The 19,496-nt window shown below is 38.2% G+C and overlaps 7 protein-coding genes and 1 non-coding gene across 8 annotated transcripts; 2 read left to right on the top strand and 6 right to left on the bottom strand.

Moving 5' to 3' along the window:
• Window positions 1-273: 273 nt before the first annotated feature.
• On the bottom strand, window positions 274-3,310 carry CBG19294 (the record flags this gene model as incomplete). Its single annotated transcript, XM_045237998.1, has 5 exons — window positions 274-429; window positions 1,438-2,091; window positions 2,210-2,421; window positions 2,470-3,052; window positions 3,257-3,310. The coding sequence occupies 5 exons, from the start codon at window positions 3,308-3,310 to the stop codon at window positions 274-276; spliced, it is 1,659 nt and encodes a 552-aa protein (XP_045096740.1).
• Window positions 3,311-3,755: 445 nt separating this feature from the next.
• CBG19293 lies at window positions 3,756-4,286 on the top strand (the record flags this gene model as incomplete). Its single annotated transcript, XM_045237997.1, has 2 exons — window positions 3,756-3,806; window positions 4,011-4,286. The coding sequence occupies 2 exons, from the start codon at window positions 3,756-3,758 to the stop codon at window positions 4,284-4,286; spliced, it is 327 nt and encodes a 108-aa protein (XP_045096739.1).
• A 1,200-nt stretch (window positions 4,287-5,486) lies between these two features.
• On the top strand, window positions 5,487-6,628 carry Cbr-gna-2 (the record flags this gene model as incomplete). The annotated part of the gene is made up of 3 exons (XM_002637513.1): window positions 5,487-5,701; window positions 5,747-5,909; window positions 5,957-6,628. 3 exons carry the CDS (start codon window positions 5,487-5,489, stop codon window positions 6,626-6,628), a joined length of 1,050 nt encoding a protein of 349 aa, XP_002637559.1.
• A 686-nt stretch (window positions 6,629-7,314) lies between these two features.
• On the bottom strand, window positions 7,315-9,033 carry CBG19291 (the record flags this gene model as incomplete). The annotated part of the gene is made up of 4 exons (XM_002637512.1): window positions 7,315-7,737; window positions 7,788-7,928; window positions 8,490-8,625; window positions 8,669-9,033. The coding sequence occupies 4 exons, from the start codon at window positions 9,031-9,033 to the stop codon at window positions 7,315-7,317; spliced, it is 1,065 nt and encodes a 354-aa protein (XP_002637558.1).
• A 1,742-nt stretch (window positions 9,034-10,775) lies between these two features.
• On the bottom strand, window positions 10,776-12,671 carry CBG19289 (the record flags this gene model as incomplete). The annotated part of the gene is made up of 5 exons (XM_002637511.1): window positions 10,776-10,897; window positions 10,946-11,333; window positions 11,384-11,858; window positions 11,975-12,302; window positions 12,350-12,671. 5 exons carry the CDS (start codon window positions 12,669-12,671, stop codon window positions 10,776-10,778), a joined length of 1,635 nt encoding a protein of 544 aa, XP_002637557.1.
• Window positions 12,672-14,075: 1,404 nt separating this feature from the next.
• Cbr-haao-1 lies at window positions 14,076-15,797 on the bottom strand (the record flags this gene model as incomplete). Its single annotated transcript, XM_002637510.2, has 6 exons — window positions 14,076-14,130; window positions 14,176-14,261; window positions 14,314-14,428; window positions 14,474-14,588; window positions 14,635-14,865; window positions 15,554-15,797. The coding sequence occupies 6 exons, from the start codon at window positions 15,795-15,797 to the stop codon at window positions 14,076-14,078; spliced, it is 846 nt and encodes a 281-aa protein (XP_002637556.2).
• A 955-nt stretch (window positions 15,798-16,752) lies between these two features.
• On the bottom strand, window positions 16,753-19,089 carry Cbr-swt-5 (the record flags this gene model as incomplete). The annotated part of the gene is made up of 7 exons (XM_002637509.1): window positions 16,753-16,866; window positions 16,914-17,033; window positions 17,158-17,220; window positions 17,281-17,373; window positions 17,421-17,544; window positions 18,557-18,634; window positions 18,965-19,089. The coding sequence occupies 7 exons, from the start codon at window positions 19,087-19,089 to the stop codon at window positions 16,753-16,755; spliced, it is 717 nt and encodes a 238-aa protein (XP_002637555.1).
• Window positions 17,058-17,129, bottom strand: CBG28774. The gene has a single exon. It is a non-coding gene (tRNA).
• Window positions 19,090-19,496: the final 407 nt, after the last annotated feature.

The raw sequence follows: 19,496 nt of genomic DNA, 5'->3' as shown, positions 1-19,496 counted from the left end.
TTCTTAAGACACAACGGGTTCTTGTTATTCTTAATTTTCTGTTTCTGATTGAAATAAAGATTCTTCTAATAACAAAACAATAAACATTCATTAAAAACATGGTTGGTGCTGCGAAACAGAACATGAATACGGGGAAAGTGAGCACAAAAAAATAAAGGAGAAAAAAAATGGGACTAATATCTATTCAAATAAAGAAGAAAAACCAATAGAAGCAATAACGGAAAACAACAAGAAAGTTCGATTACCCGTGGTGTTTAAAATACTCCTACAAATCTAGGCCATGTCTGTCAGCGCTTTGGCTTTCAGAACAGCTGGAGCAGATGTTGGTCCAAGGATTCGTAGATCTGTTACGACAGCAGTCACTAGATCCGATTGGATGAACTCAATATTTTGACGTCCGAGAAGAGCCACTCTTTGAAATACTTGTCCCTGAAAAAAAAGGATTTTTGCTTTGAAAATTTTAACTTTGCTTAATTTGAATTATTATAAATTCAGGTCAATGAGAAAAATAAGATCCTTTTTCAGTTGATTTTCTGCCATTTTGACAATTTTCAGGATTCTGGATCTCGGCTGTCAAGTTCCCGATCACTTTCAAAACCGAAGGGTTTGAAACAGTACTGCCGTAAAACCTGTATTAGAAGGGCCGGAACTTATATTGTTTTACGGTACCTCTGGAGAGCCCTAACATCATAAATACCCTTCAATTAGAGGGACCCTGTTATTGTTCCAGCCGTTTTTCAAATCATTTTCGCTTGAAAAATTGGTGAATTCTCGCTCAAAGTTCATGAATATGTGTCCATTTCACCGAAATTAAGCAAGTTTTTGAGAAAAAGAAAAGCGTTTTTCAACAGATTTCTGTGAAATTTTAGAATTTCCGAACTATTTTTTACTTTTAACGCACGGAAATTTTCACTTTCAAGCTACAAATGTCAAAGAGGGGCCAAAGGGCTCTTCTAATACAGGTTTTAAGGTAGTTTGAAAAAATTGCGTTCACAGAATTTTTTGAAAAGCTCTAGTTTTTTCAGATATCTCCCGATTTCTGAAAGACATCTTTTCTGGCGCGAGCTCCAGACTCACTAAAATGCCCAAATGGCCTAATATCAACTAAAAATATGTTTTGTATATCTTATTGACCGGTACTGTATAAGGTTCTGATCAAAACGCCTTCGGTGCAAGTAACATGTGGAGACCATTCAGTTCACTCTATCCGTTCTTTGTGTCTTTCATATCGATAACCTTGCTGGATGGTATTTCTCTTTGATCGACCTTTGAATAACACCAACCAACGTGCCATCCAACAAAACCATGTGATGGGATAGAGATGACCATCGTGAGAGTACACGATTTAGGTTTCTATCAAATCATTGTACAAATTAGATCAACGAACCATTTGTTTCTTTTTAGTTCATTAAATAATTTCAATCTAAAAAGACAAACCTTGTCGATAAATTTGAAATGTTCAGCAACCACAATGACAGGGATGTTGTAATGGTTTGCAGTGAGAACCGAAGCCAATGCTCCTTTTTGTGCGGCTACAGCTCCATTCGCGAAAATCGCAGAGCATCCAAGGATGAGGACAGCGCCATCACGAGATGCCCATGAAGCTCCTTTCATCGTTACATATTTAACATTATATCCTCGATCGACAAAGCTCTTCACGTGCCTTGTACCTCTTCCACTTGAATTCGCATCAATTACAGTCAACTGCATGTCTTCGATTTGTTCTCGAGCATCCAAAAGTACATGATTGACAACCGGACACCAGTCAAACACAACCACTTTTTTGAATTGTCGGATTTTGCGTACAAGAAGTTGACTGATTGCTTTGTAAGCGGAAGAGAAATTTATCGACAACGTGTCTTCCAGATAGTTTTGCAATGTCTCTCCACACTCGGCATTCGTCTGATCATCGACTCGTTTGATAGTTCTTTTCAACAATCTGACTGTGTTGCCAAGGGCGAATGGAAGCGGCCAATGTCCGTTTTGTGTGAGGTGAGCCAGTTGTGGACGTATGGCCAGGTCGAGATCATGTCCGAAGGAAGATGCTTCTGTTTGGTTTTTCTCTCTTTCAGCAGTCCAATCACGAAGGAACTGAAAACATACATTATGAGCTTGGTAAAAATTGGGTTTTCTATATTCCGAGTTAAATAATTATAGTAGAAAGCTCTACTAGAAACCCTTTTTCGGTATGTATTTGTGAGAAACTCACTTCCTTAAACGCTTTGATAAATTTGATACAAACTGTCTCGACATCGGGAATCTTCTCCAACTCAGATTGGGCCAACAACGTCAGGAAAGCTGGATGAATATGAGCCAAACACGTGGCATCATCCAACTGGGAAATGGCAGTGGACTCAATTTCCGAGGCTACTCCTTCGTCGGAGTCAGAAGCTACTATTTTCACTTGATTCTTTGGGAGATCTGTAAAGATTCAAATGAATCAGTTGAACGATATTCACTCGATTTTACCGAATGTGACAGCTGATGGCATGATAACATTATGAACATGTCGTACGTTCTTCTCAACGCCTGTTGTCTTTTTAATCGCTGATTTTAAATCTCCATTTGTCTTCGTTTCTTCAACAACAACTAAACTTTCCATTTGTGCTGCGAGCTGTTCTGTGGTTTTCGTCAACTGTCTGTTCTCTTCAATGAGTTTCTCCGTGCTGTCGGGTACAACTTGTTTGGGTTCTTGCTTCGGTTTTTCTTGATTCTTCCCAGCTTGTTCTGGTTTCTTCTGTGGCTGTTGAGTGCTTCCAGCGGCAGCGGCAGCTTTATTCGCAACAGATTTTTCTGCTCTTGCTTTCTTCTCAGCAGCCTTTGCAGCTTTGCGTGCCTTTTTGTCATCAGCTGTTACATCTTTCTGGAAAATTTCACTATTCGAACCACTGAAAAATAACTGAAGACATACGTGATACGGATTTTTGTCATCAGGCTTCGTGGATTCTTTTGAATGCGTCGAGGAAGCCGGTGGCTGAGTCGTTGAGTCGTTGTTAACACCGAGAATCATTCCAAGAGTTTTGAGTTCTTCTTTTAATTTTTCGAATGTCTCCTGTAATTGAATATATGACCAAATATATGGGTTTTTGAATAATTCGAAGGACAACCAAGATAGTGAAGATGTAAGAAAAGGTAACTTTTTCCGTGCTGAAGTCTGAACAAAACCGGTGGATGACGATGTTAAACGGAATTACGGATGAGCAAAAGAAAAAATGTAAAAGAAGGCACAACATCGAAAATCAATAAAAGTCCAAACCTTGATTTTGTCTGCGGGATGTTTTTTCTCCGTTATATTAGGGTTACCGCTCATTTGAACGGGTTTTTATTGATTTTAGAAATACAGAAAACAATATTGCGATATTTGTTGAAACACAATTCAAAGAGACGAGCGAACATGCGCTTTGTTTAGCCGACGCGTCATACGGAGTGTCGTTTGGAGAATTTTGAGAATTTGAAACAGAAAACGTCTCAATTTTCGGTCTAGCGTCTAGACCAGAGATGTCCGGAATGACTTTTTTGAGAAACGGAATCAGGAATAAAATACTTTTCTCGGAATCCGGAATCTTCTGACTACTACCCCCATGCTTATTATCCTTTCAGAGTCTCTGCCAGTGTGTGTGTGTGTGTGTTGTATCCTGTGCCACGTAGATTAGAATTAATAAAAAAATACACATTGTCTCTAATTTTAATTAAGTCTTTTCTTTTTTTGTCTTAAATGTTTTATGTCAGCAGAGATGCCAATTGTTTCCAGCTAGATGCTGATGTTGATGAAAACCCAAGAACCGCAGGAACCGTTGAGCTGTTTGGTAGGGATTTGAAATTTTATTTGTCTTTCAAAAAATCTGAAACTTTTGAAGATTTTTTCGTTTGGCCCGGTACGGCTTTAGTCCTACTGTTTGCTTGGCTAATTATCAATAACCATGTGAACATTAAGAACTTGTCCAGTATTCGAAAAAGATTTGATACTGTAGGTTGACATTAAAAAAACCAACAAATTGAAAAAAATCCAGTGCCACGTGGTGAAGTGGCCTATGCATGGAGACATGCTAATTGCATTGAATAGGCTTCGTAAAGCGGAAAAGTTCAAACATCGGGAATTTGCTGAATACGGAATGGATATTTTGGCAGTCAGGAAGGCGATCGAGGAGAAGAAAAAAGCGGAATTCGCGATTTTGAATTTTGAAAAAAAGAATATCGAGCAGTTGGTTCAACAGAACAACGACGGCGTCTTCTTGACGAATCGCGACGATGAGAAGTGGCAATCCAAGAAAGAGAACATTCGATAAGAAGTGGAGCTTAAACATCTGGCATTGAAGAAAAAGAAAATTGAGGTCTTTTTGAAATGTATTTCTCGAAAAAAATTAACTTCTCTTCTAGAAAAAGTACAACCCTACTCGAAAACACAAATTTGATGGGATTTTCGCTAAAAAAGATGGTGGAAATGTATTTTGGAGTCCAGCCGACCTGGTTTTATACGAATTGAGACATCGGAAGCTGGAGCAGAAGAAGATGAAATATCATGAAGTTATGGTGGACTCTATTGATGATATTTACGGATAAATTAGTTTATTATTGCTTATTTTGTATTTTTCTTGTGAAAACGCTGAAAATCGGTTCAAAATGAGCTAAAATTAATTTGGAAACATCAAAAAAACGTGAAAGGTATAAAATGAGTTCGCTCAAGAATTGAAAACATGTCCCTTCAAGTTACGGTAGTTGAAAAACACTTATTTGCATACTTGCTAAATCTCGGCCCGGCCAGGGGTCAGCCCTGGCCCGGGCTGAAGAAAAATTATCCCGGCCCGGGTTCCGAATATTTCAAAAATTTCCTGTCAATTTTTGATACATTTTTGTAAAAATAATCATTTTAAAGCACGAAATTTATCCCCCCTTAAAAAGCCGGGCCAGTGAAAATTCCTCCACCGCGACATGTATGCTTATTTGGCCTAATTTTTATGATTTTTCGGAACATTCGAAGGGTTTTCAGGCTTCAATAGTGTTACAAAATGACTTATAGTTTAATTGGATGAAAAATTAAAAAAGAATGCTTCTGGAAATCTCTAAAATCCGTCTGAAAACCTCACATTCAGGAAAATCCAGTAAGATGTGCAGGTTGAGCTACAGTAACCTGAAAACTTTTGTTTTTTACTTGGATTCTTCGACTCATTTTTTCAGGTTTTTATCAACGAATTCTCACTCGAAAAGCAGTAACAATGGCGTTCTTTCGCCCGAAAAGATCTGTTTACATTATTTGATCTACATTTTTGCCAGCCAACGCACCAAATTTTGTCTCTGTCTTTCTGATCTCTCCTCTTCTTTATTTTTCTAGTTGTTCATCTCTTCACTCACTCCGTCTCCCATTTTGAAAAACCCCTTAATTCTTTCTTGTTTTTGTGTCGCCGCTTCGAGATACCTACCGTATACACCTCGCATAAAATACTAACCTTCATTTTCCAGCTAACAATAATACTAACCCCCTCAAAACAATGGCTTCTCTTTTTGATGATCTCCTTCTCCCAACGAACGTCCCGATTCCCGACGGATTCAACCTTCGTGCGCTTCGCAACGACGATTTCGGATATTTGGAGCTGCTGAAACAGCTCACTTCCGTAGGATTTATCAATCAGCTGGTTTTCCGAAAGCGATTCGACGCGATGAAAAAGGCGAAATCGTATTATATCGTCGTTCTGGAGGAAGTTCAGTAAGGCATATCTATTTATTTCAAAAATTCAAAAAAATGTTCCAGGTCTTCAAAAATCGTCGGCGCCGCCACACTCCTCATCGAATTCAAATTTATTCACGAGGCAGGTACACGTGGCAGAATCGAAGACGTCGTTGTCGATGAGAGAATGCGTGGCAAGAAGCTGGGCGGTCTTCTGAATCAAGTGCTTGTTGAGATGGCTAAAACGGTATTTTACAACTTGAAATTTTTAAAAATTCATTCAATTTCTTCTAGATCGGCGTCTACAAACTCTCGTTGGAATGTAAGACTGAGCTAATCCCATTCTATCAGAAATTCGGATACCAGAAGAATCTGCACTTCCTTGACCAGCGATTCGAGGAGGATTCGGAAACCCCAGTCAAGCAATGGCCAAAGCCGCGTGGCGATGCGCTTTTCAACGAGGATCTCATCCCATCCAGTGTCAAGACACCATCAGAAATCCGTGTCCGATCCCTTCGCCCTAACCATCAAGACGACTACCTGAAGCTTCTGGAGCAGCTAACGTCGGTTGGCTTCGTGTCGAAACACGATTTCGAGCAGAGATTCTTGTCTATGAAGAACGCCGACACCTACTTCATCGTGGTTCTTGAAGACGTCACAACGTCGAAAATCGTCGGCGCAGCTAGCCTTGTCGTTGAGTTCAAGTACATCCACGAGTGTGGCCTTCGCGGAAGAATCGAAGACGTCGTCGTTGACGAAGCGATGCGTGGAAAGAAGCTCGGCGTGCTGCTCAACAAAATTCTCGTCGAGATGGCTCGTGAGCTTGGCGTCTACAAGTTGTCGTTGGAGTGCAAGACTGAGCTGTGCCCGTTCTACACGAAATTCGGATACAAAGAGAATATCAATTTCATGGTTCAGCGATTCGAGGAACCAACTCAGTCGATTAACACATTTTTTGAAATTTGAAATTTTTCCTGTGTATAGCTTTACGGTTTGTTTAATTTATTGAATAAATTTTCATGTAAATATTAAAAAAACCTTATTTTAATGTCTATATTTCGTCCTGAAATCGCTAGCTCCCTCCAACTGGCCCTGACGTTCCCGAACCACCCAACAACCACATCGTTCGTCAATTCGTTCCCGGGTCTCTTCACCTCTTCTTCATCGAATGTGACGCCATCAGTCAACAGTACAAGCGCTACTCAAGCGGAGACAGTCCATCGCCTTCTTTGATCAACAACACTTCTTTCTAGAACATGGCGAAATTCTCACACCAACATTCTTCGTAGTTTTTGTTCTGTTAGTTCGCACTACTTTCAAATATTCAGTGCCAGCATAAAATCCTGTACTATCAGTAGTGTATCCATTATCCCACTGTCCCTGTCCTTTGTTTCTTTTTCCTTCCCTTTTTCGAGGCCGTATGCAAGAAAGTGGAAAACGGTTTTGCGATGTTTGGAAAATGATTTTCTGAAAGTCTGAAAATATTTTTTTCGATTTAAAAATGGATTATGGGCTGAAAAATGACTAAAAATTCATAGAATCACTGTGAAAAAATCCAGATGAAATTTGAAAATATGCAAACGCAGAGAATACCAGAAGTTAGTTGTTGTACATTAAATACTGCCATTTTTTAACACTAAGCATCGAGAAGTTCAATTGCTCATCATTGTGGAACTCCAAGGGTTCACAGTATTACTCCTTCGTACTAAATAATTCCCAACATTCAGCTTTGACATGCAAGTCAACTTTTTGATCCATTCTATACACCCACGGCGATACATTTTGATGATAAAAATCGTTGGCAGTGGATCAATAGCTGGATAAATTGCAACTGCATGAGTGACGACTGGGTATTTCAGATTAAGTTCGACATTGAGCATAGGAAAAAGAAAGATCATTCCAGCAGGAATATACATCAAAATAAATGGGATTGCTGTTTGAATAACCAGTGCTTGAAGTAGTTGTTTTTGAAGAGATTTGGATGCATCCGAAAGGGAACCAATGCTTTTCAATTTGAGAGATAACCAGAGATAACATTTGATACCAAAGTACAGAACACATCCGAGAGATAGTCCCTGAAATCAATAAAGTGTAAAAAAAGGAATTAGATTTGTTTTATAAATACCACAATACTCTGCATGACTGCCACCCCAACGAAAGACCTAAAATCAGCAATCTTGTTTCCAAATTGATCAAGAGGCCAAAACAAGGCACTGATATAAGCGCATTCAGTAATTTCCACGTCGTAATTTTCTAATACAGTTTGTCTACAAATGAGGAGAGATATTATTCTGTTACAAAAACATAGAAGCTGTGGAAGAGAAACCCCGATGACCGCGGCCGAAGATCTCACAACGACAACTACAGCAGCCTGAATTTTGCAAAGTTTTTAGACCTATTTACGGTTTTCAGCTATTTTTGGATATTCTTTTCCGATTTTCCCGAGTTTTCTGTCCGGAATTTGACGGTACGGGTGTTCCTGATGGAAGATTACTGTAGATTACTTTAGAAAACCTTGTAATTTTTTGTCTGCATTTTGACGTGATTGTGTTTGCAAAAAAAACTACAGAAGGAAATTAAAAATTCTACAGTAATCTACAGTAATAAATTTCAGGACAACGAAACCGGAAAAATCGAAAAAGATCCTTTGAAAACAGCTGAATAACCTAAAAAGGTCTAAAAATTTCCCGTTTTTCTCTGGGAAAATAGCAAGATGTCTATGTTACGGTAGTTGTCGTTGTGGGACCTTCGGCCTCGGCCACCAGATTTTCTATTCCACATCTCCAATTTTTTTGCGAACCATAGTGGTTAATAAAATGGACACCAACCTCATGTACAAACTTTTTTGAAGCGTCTCATCATAACAGAAAAAGCATAGAAATCCCCAAATAATGCTGCATACAAATGGAAGAAGAAATGGGAAAAGTTTTCGAGCTCCAGCGAAATATTTATTGCGAAAGTTGCTGGAATAGATTGAAACAGACTGGAAATAAATTGAAAACTTACAAATCTATAGTGCTGTACCGGTAGATAAAGTGACCAGCAAACATTGCCATCGAGAAACCAAAACAAGAACAATAAGCCCATATCAGGAATTTTCCGACCTCATGACTGTATTCATAATTTTTCATATCTTGGAAAACTATAAATCCAGATCCATAGGTATGAACATGTGGACCAGCAAACAAAGTTAAAAACGCATAAATCAGTTCAAATAGCGAAGTATACAACATCAACCATTTGTAGTTTCCAAGTTTTGGCGGGGATTTAAAAATTATAAGAGATGATAACAGAGAATTTACGAACAACGAGAAGATTCCACAGTATCTTTGAGTCAAAATTTCGCCTTTGATCCATTCAGCACTTGGCATATTTTGAGATGATAATTGGGTTGACTGGAAAAAGAAAGTGAAGGCTTTAAGGTTACAAAGAACTACAAGTCTAATGTTAAATGACGAAAATAAGACAGGAGGGTTCAGAAGATGTTTTCAGCCTAATGATTCATTCCAAAAAAGGATACTGATGACGACAAAAAGTAGACCATAAAAAAACAAAAGAATCCGTCATCTACTTTGATCTCTGCTGGAATTTTCCGTTGTTTTTATACTCTTAATCTTAAGAAAGCAAAAACCCAACCAACCAAAAAAAAGTGAGCTGTTTTGTTTTTTTTTCTTGTAGGAATGTTAGTGATTCATGAGAAAGTAACAAGATGGAACGAAAATATGTTGGAAATGAGTAAGATTTGAAATTGAAGTTTGTGGTTTTAGAATTTCTAGCTTCCTGAATGATCATGTGGCACACAAACTATGAAATCAAAGAAATCATTTCAGAAGCAAAACTAATTTCTTCAGCTGGCTCTTTTTAGCGAGAGAATATTCAAACCGAATGTTTTCAATAATTTATATATTCATAACTTTTAGAAACCAGAAATTTCAATAATTCAGAAATTCAGAAAGCCTTCAAATACTCTAAAAATTTTGTGACTTTGGAAACTCCAAAATTCTGAAATTTGAAACTCAAATCTAAGATACAGTAAGTGTAAGCCAGGAAGCTGAGCCCTCGGCAAGGGGCCTAGATCGACTGGTTCAAATTAAAGAAGAAGGCTATACCAGTCACTCTAATAGAAGGACACCTTGCACTTCGAGCTCAATTATCTCAGTTCCTTCAAAAGATATCAGAAATTTTTTCAACTGATAAAATGCTTGTCATAATATCAATAACATTTTATCAGTTAACAAATTTTTTATTTCTTTTGAAGGAACCGAGATAATTTATCTCGAAGTTAACAATTTCGATGAGCTTCTATTAGAGGAAATACGGTACGCCTGAACACAATAGATGGTAATTCTAGAAACATATTTGGAGTTCAAACACAAAGGCTTTAGAAAATTGGTTTTTATAAGATTACTGTAAAGAGTCCACAAGAAAACATTTGATCTCAATTGGAGAGCGACACCTGAAAGTGTGAAACTATGATCAACTGATTTTCTAAATGTATCTGATTTTCATTCTGTCTCGGCGAAAACTTAATTGAATTTTTCTTCAATCCTGACCTTCATAAATTCTGATTCGCCCCAAAATCCAAGATGACGTCACATCCTTCTTTTGAGCAGGTGTTTGTCATGTTCTATGTATTCAATAAGAGCGTCCCCATCACATTATAATATGAATTATGTGCATACATTCTCACACAATCAAAAAAGGAAAACCATTCGAGAACATTCTGAAAATGATTCGTCTATTTCCTTCTGTATTCTTGATTTCACTACAAATCGTATCCGTCTCCAGCCAATGTCGTGACCTCCATCCCTATTGTGACCTATTCAAAACTCTGGATTTGTGCACTGCAGTTGCTTCCCAACAGCCAATTATGAAATACAATTGTGCTCAAACATGTGAATTTTGTGGAAAATCCGCTGGAAGTTGTGTGGATCGTCTCTCGAATTGCGGCGAATACAAATCAACTGGGCTCTGTGAGACTGATGACAAATTAAGAATTGAGTACGCGTGTCCAATGACTTGTGATGTTTGTTCTAAGCCTGTTTGATATTCTTTTATTGAAAACTGAATAAATGAGCATGTACAAAACGAAAATCACTATCCTTAAAATTTTTTAAAGCTTGGCAGTCGATCGGTCTCTCAAGAATCGTCTCAAAATCTTTCCAGCTGCAGACTTTGGAATCTCTTCAATGAACTCAACACCTCCTTCCAGCTGCTTGTAGGGAGACACTTTTGCTGAGAAATAATGCACATAGAGAACATCAACCAGTTATTCTTGCTTACGTTTGACAAAATCTTTGACTTCTTGCTCTGTCAGCGTGTTATCAGCTCTCACAACGAATGCCTTCGGTAGTTCTCCAGCCTTGGCGTCTGGGATTCCAATAACTGCACAGTCGCGAATCTTTGGATGAGAAAGAAGAAGATCTTCAAGTTCAGCAGGTGGTACTTGAAGTCCTTTGACCTTTATGAGTTCCTTGAGTCTGTCTACAATGAAGAGGTTTCCATCTTCGTTAATGTATCCGATATCTCCCGTATGGAGCCATCCATCGATAACAGTGGAAGCTGTGGCTTCTGGTCTTCCGAGGTACCCAAGCATGACAGTAGGTCCACGAACACATATTTCTCCTCTTTGGTTCACTGGTTGCTCTCTGTCAGTTCCTGGTTCCACGATCTGAATTCAATTGAATGATGTTTAGCTGATGAATCAAAAGACGCTCTTACTCTCATGACCAAGTTCGATGCCAATTTTCCAACAGATCCGTATGGTTGATTATTTCTCAAATCTGGAAGATGACTCGCCATCGAACACTCAGTCATTCCGTATCCCTGTTGAATGTACTTCATGTTTGGATACCTCTTCTTCAACTCTTCAATCAAATCTTTTCCGGCAGGAGCGGCACCAGCCATAATCATTTGAATAGAAGACAAATCGAACTTTGCACAAATCGGATGTTTGGCCAAGAACACCATGATTGGGGGAACAAGACAAAGAATTCGGATTTTGTAGTTTTGAACAGCAGTCAAGAAGTTGTTTGGCTCGAAATGACTCATGACAACTCCAGTCATTCCTTTGAGAATACAATGGTTGAGGAGACCGAATCCATAAACATGGTAGAATGGAAGGAAAAGAAGAGCCTTCTCCTTGTAACAATCCCAGTTAGGATCGAGAACATCCAAGTTGTGGGATTTGTCGATTCTGAAAATTTGTGATTTGTTATACAAGTTGTTTGACCTTTTTTGTGATTATCAGCCCTACGTCATACCAGGTTTAAAGTGTTTGCTCTTTGTACCCGATTCTTATCATTAACTCACGCGAGATACATAGAGATCATTGAGGTAAAGTTGTAATGCGAGAGCATGACTCCTTTTGGTGGTCCGGTGGTTCCACTGGAATATGGAAGCACCAATAAATCATTATGCACATCGATTGGGACTTGGGGAAGAGCTGTGACTGGAGTAGAAACGACTTCATGCCAGGAGACAACACCAGATGGAAGAGAAGATCCAACTGGTTTTGGAATTACGATAATCTTTTGGATGTTGGGAGATTGTTTAACTGCCAGAAGAACTTTTGGAAGGAAATCTTCGTAGGTGAGAACAACTTTGGCACGAGAATCCACGAATTGACGTTGAAGTTCGTCTGAAAATAAGAATAGAATAAGATGTATGTCTTTAGAGTAAACTTACAATCAGTGAACAAAGCAGAAGCACCAGACACAGCTCCTCCGTTGATGGAACATCCAATGAAAAAGGAAGCGTAGTGCCAGACATTGGGAAGAACCACTGCGGCGACGTCTTTCTTGAATCCAATGTTATGCAGATAGACTGCCACAGCAAACGCATCTTTACGAAGTTGTTCATAAGAAAGAGAGTAGTTCGGATTGTCTCCGCTTATAAAAGCAATCTTATTCTTTCCCTCTGCAATTGTTTTGTCGATGGAATCCAGTAGCAATTCATGGTACGGACGGACCGGGATCTTAACAGGGGGGTATGGAGACTCATGTGGCATGATTGACGATGACTGGAAAAACAAAAATAATAGTAGAATGGAACAGGGAGATGGGAGAAACACCCTACAGTGTGGCCGACGGTCAAATCAGGAGAAGAAGAAAATAACGATAAGATGATTGATAAAAGTACACAGGCAAACAAGAGTGTCCAGACACATAATGGACCCTCTTTTCGGGTCAACTGTAGTCTATATTTTAAAACTATTCTTTCTTCTCAAAAAAAAGTTGAAAAAAGCATTTGAAAATAGAAAATGATCATATGATAGGGGATCGTCTTTTATCGCGTTTCCTGCACTCATAATCCTAAAGCATTTCGTTTGATTCTTAAAATGGAGAAACAGGAAAGTCTGTCAAGAAAAAGAATGTAAATAGAAAAAAAGGCAGAATTGATAAGGAAAAGTAGAAGGAAACGATTTTTGAGCATATAAAGTTGAAAAAAAAGTTAGAGACTGTTTTTACAAGAAGAACAATTACCTGGGCGATATAGGTCACTGATAAGTTACAGCCAAAACATGGTTTTGTTTTTTGAAACATGAAAAAACACCATTACGTCAGAATGCATACCCTAGCTTCAAAAAAAGCCAAAAATCTCCTGCCCTCCATCTTTTAAGGTCATAATTTGAATCAAAAAAATTTTTATCCTTTCAGTTGTAGACATTATGATGTAATGATGGTTTTTAAAAGATGAAACTAGGATATTTAGAATCGGCCACACCTATATTGATGATTCTTCAGATAGTTCACCTGAAAAAATTAAAGACTAAAATGTTGAAAAATGCTTCACTTGCATATTTGTCTTCTGGTAATTAATAAACTTTGTAATTCTGACAATACTGGGAAAATATCCCTTTTCAGATCTACTTTACCAGAAATTAAGTCGATTGAAAGTCTCCTTTTTAAATGAGACTCCCAGTCGACTTAATTGTTGTGCTTAAAAAGTTTTAAAACTCGCAGTTACTGTGAAACCTGTATTACAAGAGCCAACCGTTCCAAGGTACCTCAGGAGAGCCTTTTTATTACATGGGTTATTCTGTTAATGGGGCTCTTCTAATACAGGTTTTACGGTATAATACAAAATTTCAATAATTTTCAAGCTACTTTTCTGATTATATTTTTAAAAAAAACTCCCGGAGTTTAATCCGGATTGGTCTATCATCGAAAAAAAAAAGAACAAAACATAAGAAATGACTATCGGATCTTCGGCGGCGCGTGTTACACGAGACTTTTGACAGTTATCATCAAAAACGGAATTGTGTTATCAGTTGAAGAGAAAACGACACGATTGCATGTCATTCATTTTGTTGTAAATCAAAAAAAAATTGAAAGAGAATTTAGAATCAATGGGGTAAAAAGACATTCGATTGATCAACCTAAATTGGAAGTGATGTGCGGGGTTGAAGTTCTTATCCAGGCATTCTGATGGTGATTGCGAATCCTCCCTTGACGTTTAGAAGGCATCTGGAAGTTATTATTATTATGAACGATTAAAAGAGTGCCCGTTACTTGGTGTTTGGCTTTATCCGGACCATTGTCTCTGACTTGAGAGCATAGGTGAACCCGCTCTCCTCGACAACTGCGAAAGTGTTTTCCTGAAAACAAACCGCTTGGGTAAAATTAAAATCTTAAGCTCAAAAAATGTACCTGCAACCAAATAATCAACTCTACAGCACCGGCTTCCAAATCATATGACCCCTCGCCAAGCAACATGACTTCCGTTTTGTATTCTGGAGCCCCGTAGATTTTCACCGGACCATTCCTGAATATTTGAAGCATAAGACTTCAATACAAAAAACAATATTACTTGACTTCACTAATATGATCATAAATGAACTCTTTTCTGTTGATTGGAACGGGCAGATCAGTCCATCTCGCCTCGTATGGAGCATTGCATGCAAATGTTCCCTTTCCAGGTTTACCTAATTTTTTTATTTTTAAAGAAATATTCTAATTCTTAAATCGAACCAGTTTTAAATTCATTCGAGTTGTAGAACTCCTTAATCAATGGTGGAAGATCCTTGACGACGTCGGTCAAGAAGAACCATCTTTCAAAAAGTGTCACATTTGAGGAGCCGACAAGAAATCGAACACAATCGAATTCAGTGTTCTTTCGTTCACGCTCAACAACCAGCCCAATGGAGTTGGCGAATCGCTGTGGAGAGTGTTCGACTCTAGCTGGGAGCATGAACATCTCACCTGAAATTTCAAAGTTTATAATGTAAAAATCTTTCTGGTTTAACAAAAGAGCCTCATAAAGGAGTGACATGAAAAATGATGTTCTCGATATTCAGTTCATTTTCCTAAAGTAATTTCAGATGCTGATTACGATTCTGTTTTCAGATTTACAAAAAATGCAGCTTTAAAAAGTTATGAACAGTTTTGGGGGTGGCTTTATACTTACATTACCGGTCAGTAAAATATACAACAACTTTTTCCTCTGAATTTCGGCTATTTTGATCATTTTCAGGAGTCTGGACATCGGATTTCAAGTTTCAAAACATTTTGAAAACTTTGCATTCACAGAATTTTTGAACCGCCGTTTATGTACTGAAAACATAAAAATATATGTCTTTCAGAAATCGGCAAGTAGCTGAAATTAGGATATTTCAAACAGTTTTGTGAATTCAAAGTTTTAAACCTAGGCATCTACATCCTCCAAAGTTTTCAAAGTGATCAGAATCATTACAGCCGAGCTCAAGACTCCTGGAAAGATTAAAATCCACTGAAGAAACGGTTTTTTAAATCTTGTTGACTCGAAAAATCGCCTGTCCCCCATCTCCTTTAAATTAAAATTCTTATATCTGTTACTAAACACATTGAATAATAATAATTTATTGATTCAGGACTATCAGTCAAAACTGATAAAATCAATTTAAAAACTAACCTTGTTTAATGACCAAATCCCGAACCTGTCCTTTCTCGATCACTTTCAGAACCATATCTCCTTTTCTTTGAAAGAAGAACTCTTCTCCTTCCTCCAAATGAAAATCCTTTCTCTGGTTCGGTCCTCCTACATAGAACACCTTCAGCTGATCCGAAAACATGCATTTGTTACAGACAGGCGGCACAAAATCCCCTTGATTATCTTGAATCCATTGTGGAATCTCAATTGCGGTGACACCGGCCATTTGATCCGTTAGTTCTTGTTGTTTTGGTTGTTCTTCCGGTAGAATCTTCAATTGCACTTGCTTCTGATGCTCCTCAGAAACGATCGAAGTTGTTTGAACAACTTGCTCCTGATGGGAAATGAATAGTTTGCTGGTGGAAGTGAAACAGCTCATTCGTACGAAAAGTTTACAGAAAAGGAAGTTCGGGAGAAGAAGAAGGTGGGGAAGGAGAAGGTAGGAAAAATGGATGAATGGCAGAATTCGAAAAGAACTTTCTGACCTCTATAATTATGCGAAATGGTAGAAGAAAATGTAGGAATACAAAGAAACAACAAAACTGAAACTCTTCGAGAAAGTGTGAAAGGAACCGGAAGAAGTAAAGGGATCTCACCTGGAGTTTATATTTCTGAAATAGTTGTTCGTAACTGAGATTCTTCCGATTTCTAGAAGAACACACATTGAAACATTGCATCTCTCCGAAAATCTTCTCTTTTACCTACAAAAATCAAACGAATGATAGGAATGAGATGATCGGACACTATCAATTCTAATTAAAAAAGGGGGAGGAGGGAAAAACCAAAACCGAAGAATTCGTGTGTCTGTGATTAAAACGGGAGCGGTATAAGTGACCGATTAACGCGACGAAATGATAATGTAACATCTTCTTCTTCTTCCTCTTCTTCTTCTTTTCCTTTTCTCGATCTTCTTTATTTTTCTGATATCTGAATCTCCGCCACTTCTCTTATTATTCTTGTATCTCCTTCTTTTGCATTCAACCAAATTCTTCTATACCATTGAAAAAAGAAAATTTATCACACTATCAATAGACGAAACTGGTACCCGTTTATTTCGAAAATGTGAGAATTGTTGGTGAGAGAAAAGAAACAACATAGTTGGAAGTGGAAAGAGAGAAAGAAAATTGATAGAACCTGAGATGCCTAGACCAAGACACGAAGATTTGATGGAAATAAGCAGTTTACATGACCGTCGGAATCGGTGACTTCAAGTTTTTCTTCTTCTTTTCTGTGGGATATACGAAGAACATCGAGAGAAGTGAACCGTCCATACAGAAGAATATAACGTTGGCTAACTACAAATTTCAGAAGTTCAGATAGATAATCCAATTATCCAACTAACCAGCATGTAAAAATCATCAATCCCAATACTGTAAACAATCGCATGGAGCTCCATAACCCATGTGAAGACCACTGGAGCCAGTGGAACGAAGTCTATGCACTTTGACGTGATTGCTTTGTACTGAAAAAAGAACAAAAAGAAATTTGGAGGTATGGGGAATTGAACCCCAGACTTCTCCCATGCGAAGGGAGCGCTCTACCCCTGAGCTATACCCCCGCCGACCAAACACAGAATAACGACTTACTATGAGGTAGGGACAGACGAGAGAACCAGCGATTTGTGCGCCAGATGCAATGCGTCCAGTGAACTGAAAAGAGACGACAGACAGTTAGAGACAGTGGGGCTGGAGAGAGACGCAGACACTTACTTCTTTTCCGTCCTCGTCGTTCAAATTGTCAATGTAGAGGAAGAGCAAAGACATTGCTGCTGCAATTCCAGTCATGAGACGAATCAACTTTCGCTGAAAATTTCGAAATTGATTATTTGACAAATAGTTGCTTGATTAACTCTTTTGGTACGGTAGAAAATAAGGGCAACCACAAAAAATAGTTGCATTGAAACTGCATAAGTTTGCAGAAGAATCAGTTTTGTGTCGCGGAGAAAGACGGAATACCGGAGCCATAACGCTGACCTGAAAGACTATGAATAATGCAATGCACTGGCTTTCCAATTACAGTAATTAAAAGTTCGAAAATTGCACTCATAAAGTAAGCCAGTTCCAGTTCAGAATCGTCGTTTTTCAGTACGTGCCAAATGTGGGTTGGCAAACAGATGCTATCTCGAAAAGAACCGTATTTCTTTTTCCTATTTTCCAAAAAAGAGATCGATCGGAAAATAAAATCGGATATTGGAAGAATAGTTTGATCTGGTTGGATTTTATGGCGGCGCTGAACTATAATGTGGGATGGTTTTTGAAAAGAAAGCTGCTGTTGTTTATTTTCTAGAAAGTTTTAAGGGAAATTTAAGAAATTTAAGGAATTAAGAGAGTTTTAAAAGAATTTTTGAGGAATTCAAAGAAATGTAAACAAAAAAACAAGCTCTTCCAAATCTGTAAAAAATCTAAATTTTATTCCAGTAAGGACAGCTAATATGTTGTTTTTCAATATCTTGTTATTTCTTTTAGTTTTTACTTCTCTTTTAGCCGCGCGCGTTAAATTTTTTTTCTAGAATTCTACAGGGTGGTGCATGAACGGACTAAAGTTTGTACTAGCAGCAAATTGGAGTAAAGCGTTGTTCTGGGCTTAAATTTGGAGTGCAGAAATTCAAATAACTCATTGGTAAAATGACTAAGTTTCAAATTATTTGATCAGCTTTCAGCTGAGTTATCGCTTGTCAAAGTTGCTTCATCTTATGAAAATCACAATGCAATCCATCTTTGGGCAATCATAACGATGCCTAGACTTGAGGAATCGCTTTAAAAATTTTAGTAGTTTTGAATCTAACGTAAAATTATATTTCTACCAATTTTCGTGCTTCCAAGATACCCATGTCTAAAGATGTACTCGTTTTTATAAGTCCGGATAACTCTCCGCCACTCTGTAGTCCCAAAATTATATTACGCTTTACTGGGAGCGCCATAAAATGCTGACAGGAATTAGAAGGTCTGTCCCTTGTTATGTCAAAAAAATATTAAGGAAACTCACCCAATAACTGCACAAATGTATGGTATGGGTGTATCACTGTCGCTGCTTTGTCGTCGAACCCATTTGTAGACTGCTTGGCTGGAATGAAGATTTTCGAATCAACAAGTAATTCATAGTTGCGGCGTTTTTTTTTAGATTTTAGGAACTTTTCGGTGTGTACGTCTTTTAATGGATGATTTGAAGGCAGTTAAGATCATCAATAGTTATGATAACGTTTTCAAATCATTTCAGGCCAAGGCTGTCTGAAAGAGGGCCGCGGATTTTGGTAAAGGTATTTCTGGGGCAGGCTGGTTGGCTAAGTTTATTACCATAAGAACGGATGAGTTGGTCCACAGTAAGCTACACACGGCCCGATTTTTCGACAGAGAGCATCAAACAATCAGTCAATTAATAAAATCAGGATCTTACACAGGACTAGTAATGAGAGCAACTGCATGAAGAGCTGTAGACGTTAAAAATAGGGACCAAACGAGATTTGAGGTGTACATGGCAAACAGCCTTGAGGCGGAGACTGTACCCAAGTCGAGCTCCATCCTGAAAAATCAGAAATTCTTGAAAAAAGATCGAGAAAACGAAACAGAAACAGAGAAATACATGGAAAAACGATGTACTTCTGAATTGCAAATCGACACGACACAGAGAAGGGGCTTTTGGCTTGTTCCCCCTTTTTGAGGCCCAATATCTCAGCTTCGCATCTGAATACTTAGCCGCCAAATGGAAGAAAGAATAAGGAGATGGAAGGGTGGAAAAGAAGAAGGAAGGATGATGGCTAGAAGAAGGGTTGAAGAACAAAATAAGCAAATGAAGAAGAAGAAGAAGGTGAAACGGACATACCAGAAATTGGGAAAGGAGGTGGGACCCGAAAAAATGTATTCAAATGAGTATGTTTATAGGTGGAGGCTATAAAGCTTCCGATGATGTAAAAAGGGAATTACAACAG

This window comes from Caenorhabditis briggsae (assembly GCF_000004555.2).
Source record: "Caenorhabditis briggsae complete genome, chrV, whole genome shotgun sequence".
Classification (NCBI taxonomy): domain Eukaryota; kingdom Metazoa; phylum Nematoda; class Chromadorea; order Rhabditida; family Rhabditidae; genus Caenorhabditis; species Caenorhabditis briggsae.
Note: the sequence above shows the minus strand (reverse complement) of the source record. Positions and strands in the feature narration are given on the sequence as shown.